Below are 18,116 nucleotides of genomic sequence, written 5' to 3'. Positions count from 1 at the left end.
AATCATCATGCCTGCAGCACCTCCCCTCCTCCCTGGGCTGTGGTGAGCGAGGTTCACAGGGGACGACGTATGAAAAGGGAGCTCAGTACAGTGTAGAGCATTCTGCGTGTGCTATGTGGCTGCCTGACCAGAGTTTTGCTTAGCCTGGATTCTCTAAGTGGCTTTGCCACTTAAGAGCTTTGCTTGGCCTCTCGATACTCCAGAGTCCAAGGCCCTTCCTTCTCTGGAGGAGATCTCCTGGCCCCTCAACAGCACGTCTGATCTCCCTTTCAGCTGTGACACATGCTACCCCCTTCCCGGGTCTCAGGGCATTACTCAGGCCCCCTCCAGAACCTGGGCCTTTAGCCAAGTCCCACATGTTGGTAAGACCTAGCTGGGTCATTGCTGTCACAGACCGTGAGCTTGACACATGCCCTAATTATAGAGGGTTGTACATGAGACTGTACTGTTGAGAAGCTGGGGCGGGGGGTAACCCTGAGCTGCTGGGGACAGTGCAGGCTGGGTGAGGCCCAACAAAAATTAGCATTAAACCAGTTGTGAGTTGTGAACTGATACAGCCATTCTGGGGAGCAATTTAGAACTATGCCCAATGGACTACAGGACTGTGCATACCCTTTGATCCAGCAATACTACTGATAGGTATATATCCCAAAGACATCCCCCAAAAGAGAAAAAGACCTATTTGTACAAAAATATTTCTAGCAGCTCTTTTTGTGGTGGCTAAGAGTTGGAAATCAAAGGAAGGCCCATCCATGGGGGAATGGCTAAACAAGCTGTGGTATATGATGGTGATGGAATATTATTGTTCAGTAAGAAATAACAAGCAGGATGATTTCAGAAAGGCCTGGAAAGACTTGTATGAACTGATGTGTACTGAAGAGAGCAGAAATAAGAGAACATTGTTTACAGAGACAGCCATATTATTTGAAGAACTGTGAAAGACTTAAAGACAATCCCAAAGGACTAATGATGAAGCATAATATCCACCTCCAAAGAAAGAACTGATATGGATTGAACACAGACTGAATCAGGCTATTTTTCACTCTTTCATTTTTTTAATTTTATCCAAGTCTTCTTGTACAAAATAACCAACCTGGTCATGTTTTATGTAATTGCAAACACCAGTTGCCAAGTGCTTGACAGATATTATCTCCTCTGATCCTCACAACCCTGGGGGGAGGGGGACACATTACTAGTATTCCCATTTTACAGAGGGGAGAAACAGGCACAGATAAAGCTAAGTAAACATCAGAGGAAAGATTTGAACCCAGGTCTTCCTTACTCTAAGTCCTGGACTCTGCCACCTGACTTCCCATTCCTTAGTAATTTTTTGCTATTATATGGTGTTTTGTGTGTGTGAAAGTGCAAATGTGAATGCTGACCCTGAACATTCTTGGTGTCCATAGGGAAATTGTTCTGTTGGGAAAGTCAAATGAAGAGTATCAGAGTGGCCATGTGACCCCAGCATTTATGTGTTAGGTGACCTCCACCGGGGCTAAGACTCTGTTAAGCCCTTGCTGTAATTGTACAAGTCATTCTGGCCAGGCAGGCTCTTTTTCTTGATACCTCCAGTGATGGGGAGCTCACTCCCTAAGGGAGGTGACCCATTCCATCTCAAACAGATCTAATGGTTAGGAGGTTCTTATATTCAGTAACATATTTATTTCCTTGTAACTTCTGGTCCTAATTCTGCCTTTTGGGGCCAAATGGAGGGAATCTTTTCGTCTTGTCATACCAGCCCATCAGACATTTGAAGATAAGGATCATGTCACCGTTAGTCATCTTTTCTTCTGCTCAGCCCATTCCAAGTTCTTCAGACTAGCCCCCAACCAGTTTCAGAGCTCCTCACCATTCTAGCCTTTTCCCTAATGCCAACTTAAGCTCACACCATGCTGATTCACCTCAAGTTGGCAGTTGTCTCAATACTAGAGCCTGTGGAGTCACATCTCTCTGATCCTGGGCTTATGTAACTGAGTGTGTAAACCCAAGTTTAGGACTTTACACTTCTGTCTCTCACATCTGTCATTAAGGGAGATAGGAGAAGTCTTCTTGTAGGAGAAGAGATTTTAGCTGGAACTCATAGGAAGCCAGGGAGGTCAGTGGTCAGAGTGGAAGAGGGACAGTGTTCCAGGCCTTGGGGATAGTCAGAGAAAAGCAGGCAGGAGGCTGGTGTCACTGGACCAAAGAGTATGTGGTGGGAAGTAAGGTATAAGAAGTCTGGAAAGGAAGGAAGGAACAAGTTATGAAGTGTTTTGAATGACAAACAGAGCTGAAGTAGTTGAACCTTGGGGTGATCGAATGACATGGTCAAACTCACTTTAGGAAAATAATGTTGACAGCTGAGCAAGGGTTGGACTGGATTGGGAAGGACTGGGGCAGGCTCTTACAAGGGTCAAGGTGTGAGGGGATAAGGGTCTGCGCTAACCTGGGGACTGTGTCAGAAGAAAGAAGGGTATTTAAGAAATGCTGTAGAGGTGAAATAGATCAGAGATGCTGCAGAGGTGAAATTGACTAGATGTACAGCAGAGGTAAAATTGACCAGAGAGGCTGCAGAGGTGAAATTGACCAGAGAGGCTGCAGAGGTGAAATTGACTAGATGTACTGCAGAGGTAAAATCACCAGAGATGCTGCAGAGGTGAAATTGACCAGAGATACCGCAGAGGTAAAAATCAATGAGCGATGTTACAAAGGTTTAAATCGACAGGCCTTGGATATGGGGGGTGAGAGTGAGAAGTCTGGAATGACTCAGGTTGTGAGCCTGGGAAGATGAGGGTGCCCTCTACAGTAATAGGGAAGGGAGGAGAGTGGAAAGTTTGGGGGGAAGATAATGAGTTCTCTTTTGGTCATGTTGAATTCAAGGTGAATATCCAATTGGAGATATCTGAAAGGCTGTTGGAGATGCAAGATTGGAAGTCAGCAGAGAAACTGGGGCAGGAAAAGGTAGATTTGAGAATCCTCAGCATAGAGATGGTAATGAGGAGTGGTCAGAGAGGAAACAGGAGAATGGGGTCGGGGTTGGGAGTGGGGGTAGAAGGGAGGTTGTCCTGAAAACCTGGAGAGAAGTGTGTCAAACAGAGAGGGTTGTTTGGCCACAGAAAATCTGTAAAGTTGTTAGTAGGGGGCCTCCCTCTACCTATGCAGAGTGCGTCCTGTTTCTGACTTAGCAGCTGAGTTTTTTTTAATAAACATTTTTATTTATAGTGTTGAGTTCCCTCCTTCCCTCCCTCCCCTAACCCCTTCCAGAGGTGGTAAGCAATCATATGTGGGTTATACATATGCAATTATGTAAAACATTACCATATTAGTCATTTTGTACAAGACAACTTGAATAAAAGAAAATGAAAGAAAGAAAGTGAAAAATAAGCTTCAGTCTCTGTTCAATCAATATCAGTTCTTTCTCTGGAGGTGGATAGTATGTTTCATCAATAGTCCTTTGGGATTTTCTTGGATCATTGTATTGCTGAGAATAGTCAAGTCATTCACAGTTCTTCATTAAACAATATTGCTGTCTCTGTGTACAATGTTCTCTTGGTTCTGTTCACTTCACTATACATCAGTTCATACAAGTCTTTCCAGGTCTTTCTGAAATCATCCTCATTTCTTATAGCACAATAATATTCCTTCACCACCATATACCATAGTTTGTTTAGCCATTCCCTAATTGATGGGCATTCCTTTGATTTCCAATTCTTATCCACCACAAAAAGAGCTGCTAGAAATATTTTTGTACAAATAGATCTTTTTCTCTTTTGGGGGATGTCTTTGGGATATATATATATATATATATATATATAAACCTAGCAGTGGTATTGCTGGATCAAAGGGTTCTATAGCCCTTTGGGCATAGTTCCAAATTGCACTCCAGAATGGTTGGATCAGTTCACAACTCCACCAACAGTGGACTGCAGCTAAGTTTTAGGGAGTTGCCTGAAGCGCCCATCCTCACTGGTGTTCCTGACGTATCCTGTCACCCCTGCTGCTCTTATCTCTTCTCTTCCTGAATATGTTCTAAGGTGCCATGACAGCATGAATCTCATGCTGCTAAGCATCAGTGATGACAGAAAACTCATATTTTCCCCTTTTGCCCTAAAATCTGGGTTGGCTTTGTTCATTTCAGGCCCCTCTTGGGTAACCCATTTTTCTCCCTTTTGGCTTCTCGTCACTGATTGTAAGTGTCTGGTCCCTGTCAGAGTGTCCGGTGCCTAGTGAGCCCTTAATAAACGGTCCCACTCCCAGACCATTTCTTCACACCAGAACTCTGTCCTCTAGTAAGACTGACTTCAGTAGGGTCCTTCTGCCTTCTTGCATGGGGACCCAGGACTTTGCCTTTAATGCAGGGCTCTCTGGCCTCCAGCAGGGACACAAACATAGCTGTTTTCCTTGGTCATGGGGTCAATTCCCTCCATTTCCAGACTTTGTGGACTTTAAACCTTCAGCTCTCGGCCTTTCATTCTTTGTCATTTCCCTCTCGATATCCAGCAGATTGGCCCTGTCTGTCTGCTGCCAGTGGGCACCAGTCACCTGAAGTTTCCAATGCTGTTTAACCAATTCTCTTCAACCTTTTCCCACTGTTTGATGCTAAGTCGTCACCTGACAGGCGTCTGTTAATAACAGTCACCACAGCTGTGAAACACACATGTCACGATCAGAATTTGTGAGAGTCCCTGCTCACTGACTTACCAATGGCCAGCGGCAGATAATGCACAAATCATTTCTTTTGGCTGGAAACCCGTCACATGCATTGGGGCACACGGGGGCACATATCAGACCTCTGGCTTTGTTTAGCATCCACCTAATGATGCTGCGGCGGTGACTCGGACTGTGTGAGTCTTTGTTCCCTGAGCAGGAGCCCAGCCGTGGGCGAGCCCCCCACAGATCCCCAGGAGCACCGCACCCTGGGAAGATCTGACCTTGTGAGCCTCTTTCCCCAGGAACGGGCCAACTGGTCGCCTTGGAGCTGCTCTATGTGTCCGGTGAAGCCAGCTGCCCTGAGCCAGGGGAACTCACAGACCTGACTGCTCAGCATTTCATCCGCTTTGAGTCCCAAAACATCCAGACCACAGCCTCCAAACACCTCATTATAAGAAACGTCACGTAAGTGGCCCTCGCTGGTCTCCTCTGGGGAAGTGAGTGGTTTTGCCCGTGTTGGTCAAGAAGGACACATACCGTGCAGCTGCTGAAACATGAGCTTTGAAAGTCATGACGTAGGAGTCACACCTTATGTTTTGCTAAGCACAAACTCCCAGTCTTTTGGCCCCAGAAGGGCGGGGCTGGGACCTCTGGTAAGTGTTGGGAAGGCGTCCTGAGAGCCGGCTGCATGGGCTACCTTAGTGGGACCAAGATCACCTCGCCCGTGCATTCTCCCTTTTCATGTGAAACTTGAGGGTCCTTGGGATGGACCCCCGTGAGAGAGAGAGTCAGGGGCAGTGTGCTCCTTCTCCTCTCCATCCCCATGAGGATCCTGAAGACCCAGATCTCTTCCTCCACTTGTCTGTCGAGGAGAAGCGTGTTCACCGGGCCTCTCCCCTGCTTCAGGCACGTGGCTCTACCGTTCCACTGGCAGATTATGAAACCCAATTTACTACCCCTGATGCCAGGAGAGGTTTGGACCTGGAAGGACATCAAGTACTACCCTGATGCAGAGACCGCCTTCTATGTTACGCCCCAGAAGGGCGTCCTGCAGCCTCACTCCGACCACGAGTTCATCCTGAGCTTCTCTCCCGAACAGGTAAAGAGGAGGGCCTGGCCCGTCCACACTGCAGGGAGGGCACCGACGTTTTGTCTAATGACATGGGGGTGGGGGGATGTGTGGTCCAGGCTCAGTGGCCCGAGCCTGGCCTGACAGACTCCAAGGGCCCTCAGGAGACCTCTCAAGATCAGCCTATCTCTGCTTCTCTCCTTGCGGTACCATGAGAATGGCTGAGATGGTGAATTCAGCTTTCTGGTTTTGGAGAAGAGAAGGGGAAGCCACAGGCAGACTTCATTTTAATGCATTTTCACTGTTTGGGGACATTTTTTTTTCAGGGCAATGTGGGTTAAGTGACTTGCCCAGGGTCACACAGCTAGTAAGTGTCAGATGTCTGAGACCAGATTTGAACTCAGGTCCTCCTGACTCCAGGGCCGGTGCTTTATCCACTGCACCACCTAGCTGCCCCCAATATTCTTATTTCTAATAACATCACTACTAAGAGTCGCTATTTCTGTAGCATTTTTTGGTTATATGACTTTTGCACATTTTAATTTTGTTTGATTCTCACAAGAAGTATTTTCCCCCTCTCTGGGCTTATCCGTGGGTCCTCAGGGCACCTTCTGTTCTAGTTCCTGGGATCCTAAGGAGGGATGTATCCCTCCCACACCCCAGGAGCTCACAGAGACCCATAAGGGGCTCAGCCAGTGACCTTTTATCTTGCAGCTGAAGGATTACCACAGTGTGATCCAGATTGTGCTGGAGGAGATCCCAGACCCCATTCGGTAAGCGGAGAGGGTCCCTTGCCTCAGCAGGAGGGCTTGGGAGATTTCCCTCCTCTTTTCCTTACAAACCATGTCCCTTTTAGGCCTCCCCATGCTTGTGCCCCTGCCAGCCTCAGGTGGGGTGATCTGGGCTGTTCCCAGTGCTGGACCTTGAGGCTTCGCGTGCCTTTTCTCTGTCTGAATGACCAGGGCACAAGATGGCTCCTGGGAGCAGTCACAGCCTGACCAAATCTCTGTCCTCCTGTGCGTTTCTGGGGCAGTATAGACCCCCTCCCACCTTGGCACTGATGGGGCCTGGCAGCCGGAGCTCCTTTGCTTCAGTTAGGCAAGGGGAAGCAGCGGCATTGGCCGATGGAGCCGCCAGGGTGGTCTCTCCACGCGGTGCAGGTTGGGGGGCGGGGTGGGTTGTTTTCTGAAGCCTAGCCCTGGCTCTTGTTTGGGTGACCTTGCATTCCCTGACAGCCCTCATGTCTGACTCTGCTGGAGATGACCTAAATGTGAATGGAGTTCCCAAGTGTCCTGGGCCTGCCCGAAAGTCCAAGCCAAGCCTTGGTTTGTCACCCTTTAATTTGCCCACTTCCATTTCCTGTAGAACCAAAAAGGGACTGAACACCCAGGCAGGCTCCTTGTAAAACTGCTTCTGAACCTTGTGTTGGCTGTGAGAAATCCGCGTTGGGTTATCTTTTAGGAGAACATCTTTGCAGATTAAACATTAGGTAACGCTGCTTGCCAAAGGTGCGGGATCTTCACTTGAGGCTTTGATGGGGATTGGGGATTATGTGAGGCAGAAGTGAGAAGCGACGGCATTACAGGTGTGGGGCACAGCCTGGGCAGGAAATGGAGGCTTGTGGGCCGGGAAGAGCAGAAGGAAGCCAGGGCTGGATGTAAACTGGGCAGGGGAGTGAAAGGGTCCGACTTTGGCCTCCATCCAGAATGTGACAGGTTAGCAGGCGCCTGCTTGGTCTAGGCAGGAGGGGCCAAGAGCGCCTGTGTGCCAGGCACCGAGCTAAGCATTATTGTCTCGTTAAATGAGATGTCGAGAAGACCCGTGGTGGAAGCCAAATCCATCAGCAATTCCCCGGATGTGGGGGAGGGGAAGAGTCTGGGAGATGTCAAGGTGGTGAACCCGAGGGACTGGAAGGAATGAGGAAGATGTATGGGGGGCGGGAGGGAAGCAGGGGTTCTCTTTGGAGCTTGTCCAGTCGGAGGTACCTGCCCTGGAGATACCTGCCCAAGAGGCCCGGAGGGTCTGGGCATGGAGGGGCTAGAGCTCAGGAGAGGTTGGCCCTGTCTGCCTCCAGGTGAGCCGGTGCCCTCCCCGGGAGAAGGGCACGTGCTGGGAGGATCGAGCGCTTCTCCCTGGTAGCTGTAGCTGCTTTGCTTCCCCCCCCCCCTCCTGGGGAAAGGTCCGGCACAGCCCTGAGGAAGGAGCATCACATGGCCGCAGCCTCCCTCCCTGTTCACAGCTGCAGGAGATGATGGCATTCTGGCCCTCGGCCCATAGGCCAAGGGTGCTGGAAAGGGCCTGGCCCTCCCCATGGCCACAGAGCTGAAGATGCCTTCTCACACAAATGCCCCTGCATATGAGATGCCTATTTAACCTCAGTTGTACCAAATGCCAGGGATGCGATATGTAAACTGCCAAGGGCCTCCCAGGTTGTGTGCAAAGAATAGTCATCTGTAGTCAGCCATGCTCGGCTGTTACCTGTGTCCAAGTGAACAGACATTCCACACACCTATCCCACTGCTCTTAAATACCCTCTGGTATGTATACCCTGGCTGTGGGTCAGAGCATGCTCTCCACACAGGATTACTTCAAGTCCTAACCTCACACATGAACATATAGCTAGTAAGGGGCAGGTGACAAGGCCAAGGACTCTCTGCTCAGTGGTCCAGGACATGGAGAAGAACTAAGTAAGACAGTAAGAGCTTGTGCATTTGCCTCCGAGAGTGTGGAGGCGCCAAAGTACAATGGCAAGATTGGTTATAGTGACAGAATTATGGCTGTAGCTGGCGTGGTTAGCGAGCTTTGCTCTGAGAGGCAGAAGCAGGGACGTGCTTATAACAGCACCAAGACGGGTCCTCCAGACCTGAGCCCAAGGACACAGACTGACTCAGCACGGGTCTGATAGGACAAAAACACTGTTTGTTTCAGATGACAGTTTATGACAGAAGGCCATAGACAGGCTCCAAATGCACCGGGTGGGCAAAGCTCTTGCAGGGGAAACTGAGTCAGGAAGCACCCTAACTCAGCCTGCCAAGGTTGCTCACTCCCAAGGTGGATATCAGGGACAGACAGCACTCCCATCACACAACTGGCATTTTCTTGAAGTGGCAAAACATTGGCTTAGTGACAATGAAAATGAAGCTCACAAAGAAAGTGCACAAAGTCTCATTTAGGGCTGAATGCAGGTATTCTTTTTTTCTCTCATGGTGTTGTGATAAGTTATGTAGGAGAAAAAGTTTGCCAGGCTTCACACATACACACATGCAGGCACACACACCTGTAGAGACACACACACACACCTGTAGACACACACACACACACACACCTACCAATCACTCACCACTCACCACCTCCTTTTTCTTCCATAGTCTAAACTCATCCTGGTGTGAAAATCAAACATTAGAAATAAAGAACATAGTTATGATCTGGAATTCTATACAGATAATGAATATGTGTTTGTTCACTCAAAAAAAAAAAAAGCCCAGAAAACACTGGCTACTGTAAATTTCCATATAGCCTTCTCTTAAGCTATTGTATCCCTAAAGCAAAATTAAATCCCTCGCATTGGAATCTGTCAAGATCAAGTTGGTTCAGAATGTAACATCAGTATGTACTATTCCAGATAAAACTTCATAATTTTCATAATCACAAATCATCACATAAATTGCTTCTATATTATAAACAAACTTGTAAATCTCCCCTCCCTTTGTCAAGGAGCATATGCAATGGGATCCCATTTTCTCTGTAGAACAATTAAGAAGGTTTTTCACAGAGTTGAAGATTTCATGCCCAAGCAAATGGTCCCAAGAAACTTGGAAGGTTTACAAATAAGATTTTAACAATCTCTCCTCTCTCTGTCTCTTTGTCTCTCTCTCTCTTTCTCTCTCTCTCAGCAATTATTATTCTTCCCTTTTGAAATACCAATTAAATCTGGGTAGGTTTTTTTTTTTTTTGGTTTGTTTTGGTTTGTTTTTTGCAGTGCAATTGAGGGTTAAGTGACTTGCCGAGGGTCACACAGCTAGTAAGTGTCAAATGTCTTAGGCTGGATTTGAACTCAGGTCCTCCTGAATCCAGGACTGGTGCTCTATCCACTGCAGTGCCACCTAACTTCCCCAAATCTGAGTAGTTTTAACATTATGAACAATAACCTCTAATAAATTAATAATTTCACAGCATCCAAATGAAAAGGATATAAAATGATATCATGGCATCATCTCTTCAGCAGCATTTCTTATACAATGGTTTCCCAGAATTTACAAGACAATAGAATTCAGGAACACAATAATAACATTCACAATATCATAAATTTAAAACATGGAACAAAACTTCAGCCTACTTCAATGATATCGGATCAGTCAAAGGCATTTCCAAACAGAGAAAATCATTTTTTTTTTAATTACCGTTATAACACATTTTACACTGGTCACATCTAAAAGCTCAGTGCAGAGGTTGTTCAGTGTGGAGAAATTGCATTCAGTTAAATAAATAACAACAGTTAAAGTTTATATCGTGCTTACCATATGCTGGGTCTTGTGCTAAGGACTTAACAATCATGTGATTCTCATGGCAGCTCTAAGATATGGGTGCTATTTTTATCCCCTTTACAGACTCGTCAACTAGTGAAAGCAACTTGTTTTAAGATCATGCAGTGAACAGATTTCCCCAGACCACAGTGTAGGTCAAGCTGCCCTGGTCCATGCATTTCTCCAACATTGTTTCTTTTTCCCCCCATTTAAAAAAAGAAACCACAAGCATTTTATTAGGCAGTCGCTTGTTCTTCAGCAGAAAGAGGGGAGTGAGTTATTCGGTTTCTTGTTGTCCTTGAAAGAGTATTGGTAGATTTCAGTGAACAAAGCCTGGTCTGAAATTGGTCCAGAAGCTTTTGTCCCTGAGTTTCCCATAAACCCTCTGGTCTGGCTTTCCGCCTGCTCGCACACGCATATCATTCTCAGACACTATCAGTGGAATTCCAGGGTCACAAAGAGGGAAGCAGTTGCGAAAGAAAATTAAGAATTCACCTTTCTTGGTTTGCTGCCCTCCTAAACCTGCACCATTTTGTCTTAATTCCAGAGAGTAGAGTAAATTCTGACTTCTTATAATTGTCCTAAGAGAACACTTCCCACTTAAATTAAGACCAGAATAAATTCAATCATTCCTGGATCTGTTTTTACAAATGGTATCACACAGAATCTGTTTTTATGTCATTTTTAATTTTTATTCTAAGCACTTAATATTGTAGGGCTCACTATTTCCATCTAGTCTGCTGCCAAATATTTTTGACCTGCAGTATCACCTGGTTCAATATATAATCCTGCCCAGTTTCCCCCTAAATGGAAGGAGATAAGGAGACATTTCTCCTCTCTTCTTTGGGGGGAGAGGCTTGTTTTTTTTTTTTTTTGCGGGGGCAGTGAGGGTTAAGTGACTTGCCCAGGGTCACACAGCTAGTGAGTATCAAGTGTCTGAGGCTGGATTTGAACTCAGGTCCTCCTGAATCCAGGGCCGGTGCTTTATCCACTGTACCACCTAGCTGCCCCAGTTTTTATCATTACAGTGTTTCGTTCCCCTTTTTGTTGCTCTTTCCCTCACATTGTCTGTGTTGTTTTCCTGGTGCTTCTTACTTCCCTTTGCTCAGTTCCCACAAGTCTTCCCAGACTTCTCAGAAGTCTTCATATCCACTGTTTCTCATGGTGTAGGGATATTCCATCACGTTCTCCTGCACAACCTGTGGATCCACTTCCCAGTCGATGGGAACTGACTTTGTTTGCAGGTCTTTGCTGCCCTGAAAAGAGTTTCTCTGGCCATCCTAGAACTTCCTCTAGGTCAGCGACATACCGAGCAGTGGGATCCGAAGAGAGAAACTTCACACTAAACTAAAAAATGTTCCACTAGAAGCAGAGCCCCAACCCCAGGCCTCTGTAGTGGTCACGGCTGCCTGTGTTTTTGCATAGTCTAGAACACGAGAACACCTGCGAATTACCTTACACCGCAGATGATGTCATCGCCCTGGAAATTGAGGTGAAAGGCTCCACCGAGCCCTTCCAGATTCTGCTGGAGCCCTATGCCGTCATCATTCCCGGAGAAAACTACATCGGAGTCAACGTGAAGAAAGAGTTCAAGGTGGGGCCTTCCTTCTTCCTGCTGTGCGCACTGGGCTCTCTGGACACTCTCGGATTCCTGGGGCGGGTGGGCGGGAGGGTGCATTCCCCAGAGGGGCGTAGCTGCCCCAAGGGACCAAGGGACTGCCCCCCGCCCTGCTCTTGCTGCCTTTCCAGCCTCGGCTTCCAGTGCTGAGTGAGTGCCAGCTCTCGCGGGTTGCCCTTGTTATCTTTGGTCTCACAAGGGAGCTGACCACGGGCCATCCTAGGGAGTCAGTCCCCAGCCCGAGCACCCTATGGAGGACGTCCGCCAGGAGACACCCAGGACTTGGGTTTGGGAAGCACAGTAGATGTCGCATTCCCGCCGCGGTCTAAGACCAGAAGGACCTCTCCCAAGCCAAACTCGGGGTCCGCTTGTCTTGTAGATGTGGAACAATAGCAAATCCGCCATCCAGTACACGTGGGGGAAAATCAGCGACTGCCACATCGTGGAAGTGGAGCCCTACACCGGGACCATAGGTAACGCGCTGGGCCATGGCGGGATGGCACCCGGGCAGCGGGGAGCCGTTTGCTCCCCCATTTATGGGAAAGGTCCTGGAGAGGGCATCTCAGAGGAAGGACCCCTGCCCCAAGCAGCAATGCCCTCCTGGAGGATGCGCCAGGCACACAGATAAGGAAATGGAGAAAGAAGGCGTGGCCTGGGAGGGGTCCAGACCACCAGGGTCCTCCATTCTCCTGCAGGCGGAAGCCACGTCCTGATTGTGCATAGTAGATGCAGGATGGGGAGGGGCCCTTTGAAGGGAAGCTGGGAGCCCCAGAGAAGCCTTCCTGATCTAGGGTACAAGGGCGCCAGAGGGAGAGAGAGGACTAGGCCGGGTTAGCGTAGGTGTGAATGAAGCACCTACTATGTTCCAGACGCTGTGCTGAGTGCTGGGGACAGAGAAAAAGCAGGCCTGCCCTCCAGGGACTTCCAGTCTAATGGGGGAAAAGACACAGGATGGGGGGGGGGGGGGCGGGGGGCTTTTGAAATCAGAGGAGCAGGAACAGTCATGGGACAGCTCTGTAGGAGACCCAACACCTGAGACGCTCTGGAAGCAGAATCACGGGACTGGGCAGCGGCCTGGTAGGCCCCGCAGGCCCCGCAGAGCAGAGGCAGCTCCCAGGGAGGAGGAAGGGAGCGTGGAGAGGCAGGGCGGCGGCCGACAAGGCCAGTGGGTCCCCATGTCCACAGGTTGTGTGAACTCGAGAGCCCGGGGCTCAGCCTGTCCATGGGGCGTCCTCCAGCGGGAGGCGGTTAAACCCACTGGGACAGGCCACGTGATGGCCTGAAAGAGGAGACTAAAAAGGGGGGGCTGAGTGCCCAGCCTTGGGGCCCCCATCCTCCAAGGGTGGTCAGGAGCATGTAGGGACGAGGACTGAGAGACCGCCGGCTCCTGAGAGCCTCTGGGGTGGGGCACAGAGATGGGGATGGACATGTGGAGAGAGAGATGGGGAGAGAAAGAGTGGAAAAGCAGGGAGAGAGGAGAGAGACGGGAGACGGGGAGGGAGACAGGAGAGAGATAGAGAGAAGGGAAATGGGGAGGGAGAGAGGAGAGAGGTGGAGAGAAGGGAAATGGGGAGGGAGAGAGGAGAGAGATGGAGAGAAGGGAAATGGAGAGGGAGAGAGGAGAGATGGGGAGGGAGAGAGGAGAGATGGAGAGATGGGAGATGGGGAGGGAGAGAGGAGAGATGGAGAGATGGGAGATGGGGAGGGAGAGAGGAGAGAGATGGAGAGAAGGGAAACGGGGAGGGAGAGAGGAGAGAGATGGAGAGAAGGGAAATGGGGAGGGAGAGAGGAGAGAGATGGAGAGAAGGGAAACGGGGAGGGAGAGAGGAGAGACGGCTGGGTGGGGGAGACAGAGCACACTCACAGGAGTGACACAGGCTGGCGGAGCCATGGAGAAGGATGGAGGGGGCCTCACGATGGGGTCATTGGGAGCACTAGATGCTAGAGGATTATGAGGGGTAAATAGAGCCGGAGGCACAGGGCTCGGAGGCTCTGGGGTCTGAGGGGGCTCCAAAGTCCCATCAGGGCCAGTGGCAGAGCCTGTGGTGGAGACACGCCCCTGGTGACCCCGAGGTCTTTTCCTTCCCCAGAGCCCAATGAAAAGGGCGAATTTGAATTGAATTTCACTGGAGGGGTCCCTGGGGTGACGAGCCAGGAGCTGCTCTGTAAGATCGAGCGCTCCCCGGTCCCTGTAGTGCTGCACATTGAGGCTGCCTTCAAGGTGAGGAGGCAGGCGGCCCCTGGCGGGGGAGGGAGCCCGTTGTCTGCTGCCATGGAAGACCCTGGGTTTTTAGAGCTGCTCCTGTGAATGAAGGGGCAGAGGGACAGAGACAGACAGATGAATGGGTGAACAAAAAAGCACTTATTAAACACTTACTGTGTACCAAGCCCTGCACTCAAAGGAAAATGCAGACAGCCCTGGCTCCCAAGGACTTCCCATTCTGTTGGGGGGAGACAGTGTATGAAATAAAGTGCCGCAGGATGGATGGGAAAGCCCGGAGGCCCTAAGGTGCGCGGCAGATCAGAGAGCAAGCCCAGAGGGCCTAAGATCTTGCCAGTGTCAGGGCTCTCAGGGTACAGAGACAGGGGCAAGGCCTCCATCTGGTTGGGAGGATTGGAGTTGGTCATTCCCATCTCATCCAGGTGCCGTTAGCAGCCTCTTTGGCCTTGGACTCTGGACGAGCCAGGGGTCAGGGTGAAAGGAAGGCAAGGGGAAGGGCACCGGCCCTAGCAAGCAGCAAATGTAATTGAGAATCTGTATAGAGAGTGTCAGGAATGGCACGTTGAGGGCCTTTGTCGGTACTTAGGGGCCCACGCTTAGCATCGATGTCTCAGCCCTGCGCTTTGGTCTGGTTCGACTGGGGAAGAGAGCCATCGGCTTTATAAACATTCAGAACACAAGCCAGCTCCCCGCAAAGTGGAAGATGCAAGAGAGCGCAGCGTGCCTCGAGGAGAGGAAGGGAAAGGTGAGCTCCCCGAGGGTGTCCCAGGAGACCTGGGCTGTGCGGGGCTAGAAGCCATGCGTGACCTCCGAATTTGGTGGCCCCTGAGCTGGGTGACCTGGTCATCAGTTTGCTTCTCCTCCCCATGGGGGAGACATCAGGGCTTTATCTCAGACTGAGCGACCCTGGCCAGACTTGGCTTGGAACTTACTGAGAAAATACGGTACCTCAGACGCAGCCTCTCCAAAGTGAAGCTCCCCCCCGCCCCAACTAGGCCTTCTCTCCCAATCTTGTCCCAGTCCCCGGGGCTGCTCAAGGTCAGCGGATCCCACAGGTGGAAGGGACTTCTCCAGCCTCAACACGCCCTGATCTTTCAGCTGATCCTAGGATGCCCCGGACTGAAGGCACCTTTGCCGCCTGCCCGGGACCCTGTCCTGTTGCTCTGGTCCTCCTGAAGCTGTGGTGCCCAGAACTGAGTATCCCCTCCAGGGGGCGTCCCAGGACGGCCATGACCACCCCCCTGCTCCTGGGAGCGCATGCCTTCCCCCAGGACCGAGGCCCTCCACCATCCAGGCCCCTCCTCTGGGTCACCTCTGCTTCCTCCCTGAGGAGTCTGGCTAAGCTCGAGGGCCTTTCTCTTCTCCTCCAGCTCCGGGCCCTGTGCTCCCCTCCTCCTCCTCCAGTCCTGATCTGTCTCCTCCTCCCTCCCCGCTTCCCTCCCTTCCTCCTCCTCCTCCCTCCCCCCTTCTCTCCCTCCCTCTCTCCTCCTCCCTCCCCCTTCTCTCCCTCCCCCTTCTCTCTCCCTCCTCCTCCTCCCTCCCCCCCTTCTCTCTCTCCCTCTCTCCTCCTCCCTCCCCCTTCCCTCCCTCCCCCCTTCTCTCTCCCTCCTCCTCCTCCCTCCCCCCTTCCCTCCCTCCCTCCTCCTCCTCCCTCCCCCTTCTCTCTCTCCCTCTCTCCTCCTCCCTCCCCCCTTCTCTCCCTCCTCCTCCTCCCTCCCCCTTCCCTCCCTCCCTCCCTCCTCCTCCCTCCCCCCTTCTCTCCCTCCCTCTCTCCTCCTCCCTCCCCCTTCCCTCCCTCCCCCTTCTCTCCCTCCCCCCTTCTCTCTCCCTCCTCCTCCTCCCTCTCCCCCTTCTCTTTCTCCCTCCCTCCCTCCTCCTCCCCCCTTCCCTCCCTCCCCCTTCTCTCTCCCTCCTCCTCCTTCCCCCCTTCTCTCTCTCCCTCTCTCCCCCTCCCTCCCCCCTTCCCTCCCTCCTTCCCTCCTCCTCCCTCCCCCCTACTCTCTCCCTCTTCCTCCTCCTCCCTCCCCCCTTCTCTCTCCCTCCTCCTCCTCCCTCCCCCCTTCTCTCCCTCCCTCCCTCCTCCTCCCTCCCCCTACTCTCTCCCTCCTCCTCCCTCCCTCCTCCTCCTCCCTCCCCCTTCTCTCCCTCCCTCCCCCCTTCTCTCTCCCTCCTCCTCCTCCCTCCCCCCTTCTCTCTCTCCCTCCTCCTCCTTCCTCCCCCCTTCCCTCCCTCCTCCCTCCCTCCTCCCTTCTTTCTTCTCAGACCCTCTTGATCCAAGGTGTCAGAATGAGGCCTGTTGGCCAGCACAGATCCAACCAGACCCTGGGAAACATTTCACAGAATAAATAGAAATACAGATGCTGTTCATTGGCGGTTCCCTCAGTCAGCTGCTCGCCTCCATTTCTGTTAGGGTTTGACCCCCGGCTCCAATGCCGATCGTGAACAGGATCCAGAGCCGGGAGCCTCCCATGATGATCCGTTTCTCTTCTTCCTCCCCAGGTTTCTCCCTTCATCATAGAGCCACCCCGGGGCCATATTCCTCCTTTGGGAGAGCACCGTGTGACCATTACCTTTGAGGCCAAATGCTGCCAAAGCCTCCAGACGGTCTTAGAGTTACAGGTGGAAAATGGGGAACCAAGGTAGGGCCTAGGGCTGTGCCTCAGTTGATCAACAACCAGTCAGTAAGCATCACTTAAGCACCTGCTGTGTGCTGGTGATACAAAAGGAAACAAAAGATAGGCCCTGCCCTCCAGGGGGCTCTAATGGGGAAACAGAGCATCTCTCTGTCCAAACATCCATCTGTCTGTCTGCATGGTGCTGCCCCAGTGCCTCCTACGGGGCTTCTTTTCCGATCATGATTTTGACTGGGAGCAGGCTCCCTTTCCAAGACATCGAGTAGCTGTGCCACAGTGCCTCTGCTATCTGGCTTCCATCCCCACCACTCCTCCTTCATTTGGGGAGCAACCTCATCAGCTCACCAGATAACTTCTTTATTAAGTCATTTTTGTATTCTGAACTTAACAAACACCCACCCACCAAAATGTGCGTTTTCATATACAGAGCAGAACAGAAAAGGAGAATTGTAAGTGCTATATTTCTGCTGTGTACAGTTCACCAGGTAACTTCCAGAGCTGGTCTGCGGGCCCGTGTTCTGTGCACTTAAAAACGTGCTTCAACCACCCCACTGTGTTTGCTTTGTCTTTTCTTTTTTGGTGTCCTGCCTCTCTCCCTTCTGTCATGGGGAAAATGAGGTAGGGGGTTAGGGATAGGGGATAGGGGTTTGGGGTTTGGGGTAGGGGTTTGAGGTCCTTAGGAATTCCTCTTTAAAGAATTACACCGTCTTGCCCACAAAAGCAATTAGAATAAGATAGTAGTTTATTTAGGGGCAGAGGAAGGAAAGGGAAGGGAAACCATGAGAGAAATCCTTGGACTTCTCATGGGGAGAAAAGCATGGCACAGAGCGTGGCTCTGAGATACCAATCTCCTCGAGCAAGAGACAGGCAGGTACTTTTATAGATATACTTTTATATACTGATGGAGGTGATCATCTGCCTGTGGAAAGTTCCCTTAGTGAGAGAGGACCATCCCCCACTGGTGGTGGCTGGGGGAGTTGGGTGAGGGGTAGCTACGGATCTCTCAAACCATCTCTCTCCTCAGGACACAAAGGCAGCAGCCACACCCAAACTTATCTCCCCAGGGGTCAGGGAGACTAGAATGAAGAGTGGGGGTCTTGGAGCTAGCTCAGCCCGATCTGGTTCCACTTATCTCTCTAGGCATGTCTGTCCTCTGTTTAGTTTCTCAAGGAGAAGTTTCTTTGATGTGCCCCAGAGAACTTCTGGGGTACTCTGGGCCCATAACACTTCTCAAAAAAGAAAAGCAAAACTCAAGTAACAAGTATACAGTCAAGAAAAAGAAATTCCCTCATTAGCCACATCTAAAACTGTATGTCGCCCTCTGCTCTGGAGGGTGGCACCTTTCTGGAGGTGGGCAGTGTGCTTCACCACACTTTATCACAGGTCCCCTGGGGACTTGGTTGGTCCCTGATTTGATCAGTGT

The 18,116-nt window shown here is 50.9% G+C and overlaps 1 protein-coding gene across 1 annotated transcript in view; it reads left to right on the top strand.

The window, feature by feature from the left end:
* The window catches only part of DLEC1 (DLEC1 cilia and flagella associated protein), a 70,082-nt gene that overhangs the window by 21,591 nt on the left and 30,375 nt on the right, over positions 1–18,116 (top strand). Inside the window, exons 14-21 of the mRNA XM_044001936.1 lie at positions 4,932–5,094; positions 5,536–5,728; positions 6,413–6,471; positions 11,647–11,815; positions 12,219–12,312; positions 13,930–14,060; positions 14,647–14,805; positions 16,560–16,699. Coding sequence (XP_043857871.1) covers positions 4,932–5,094; positions 5,536–5,728; positions 6,413–6,471; positions 11,647–11,815; positions 12,219–12,312; positions 13,930–14,060; positions 14,647–14,805; positions 16,560–16,699 — 1,108 coding nt within the window. The remainder of the gene's footprint in view (positions 1–4,931; positions 5,095–5,535; positions 5,729–6,412; positions 6,472–11,646; positions 11,816–12,218; positions 12,313–13,929; positions 14,061–14,646; positions 14,806–16,559; positions 16,700–18,116) is intronic.

The sequence above is a fragment of the Dromiciops gliroides genome, chromosome 1, assembly GCF_019393635.1.
Source record: "Dromiciops gliroides isolate mDroGli1 chromosome 1, mDroGli1.pri, whole genome shotgun sequence".
Lineage (NCBI taxonomy): Eukaryota > Metazoa > Chordata > Mammalia > Microbiotheria > Microbiotheriidae > Dromiciops > Dromiciops gliroides.
This window is presented reverse-complemented; position numbering and strand designations above follow the sequence as displayed.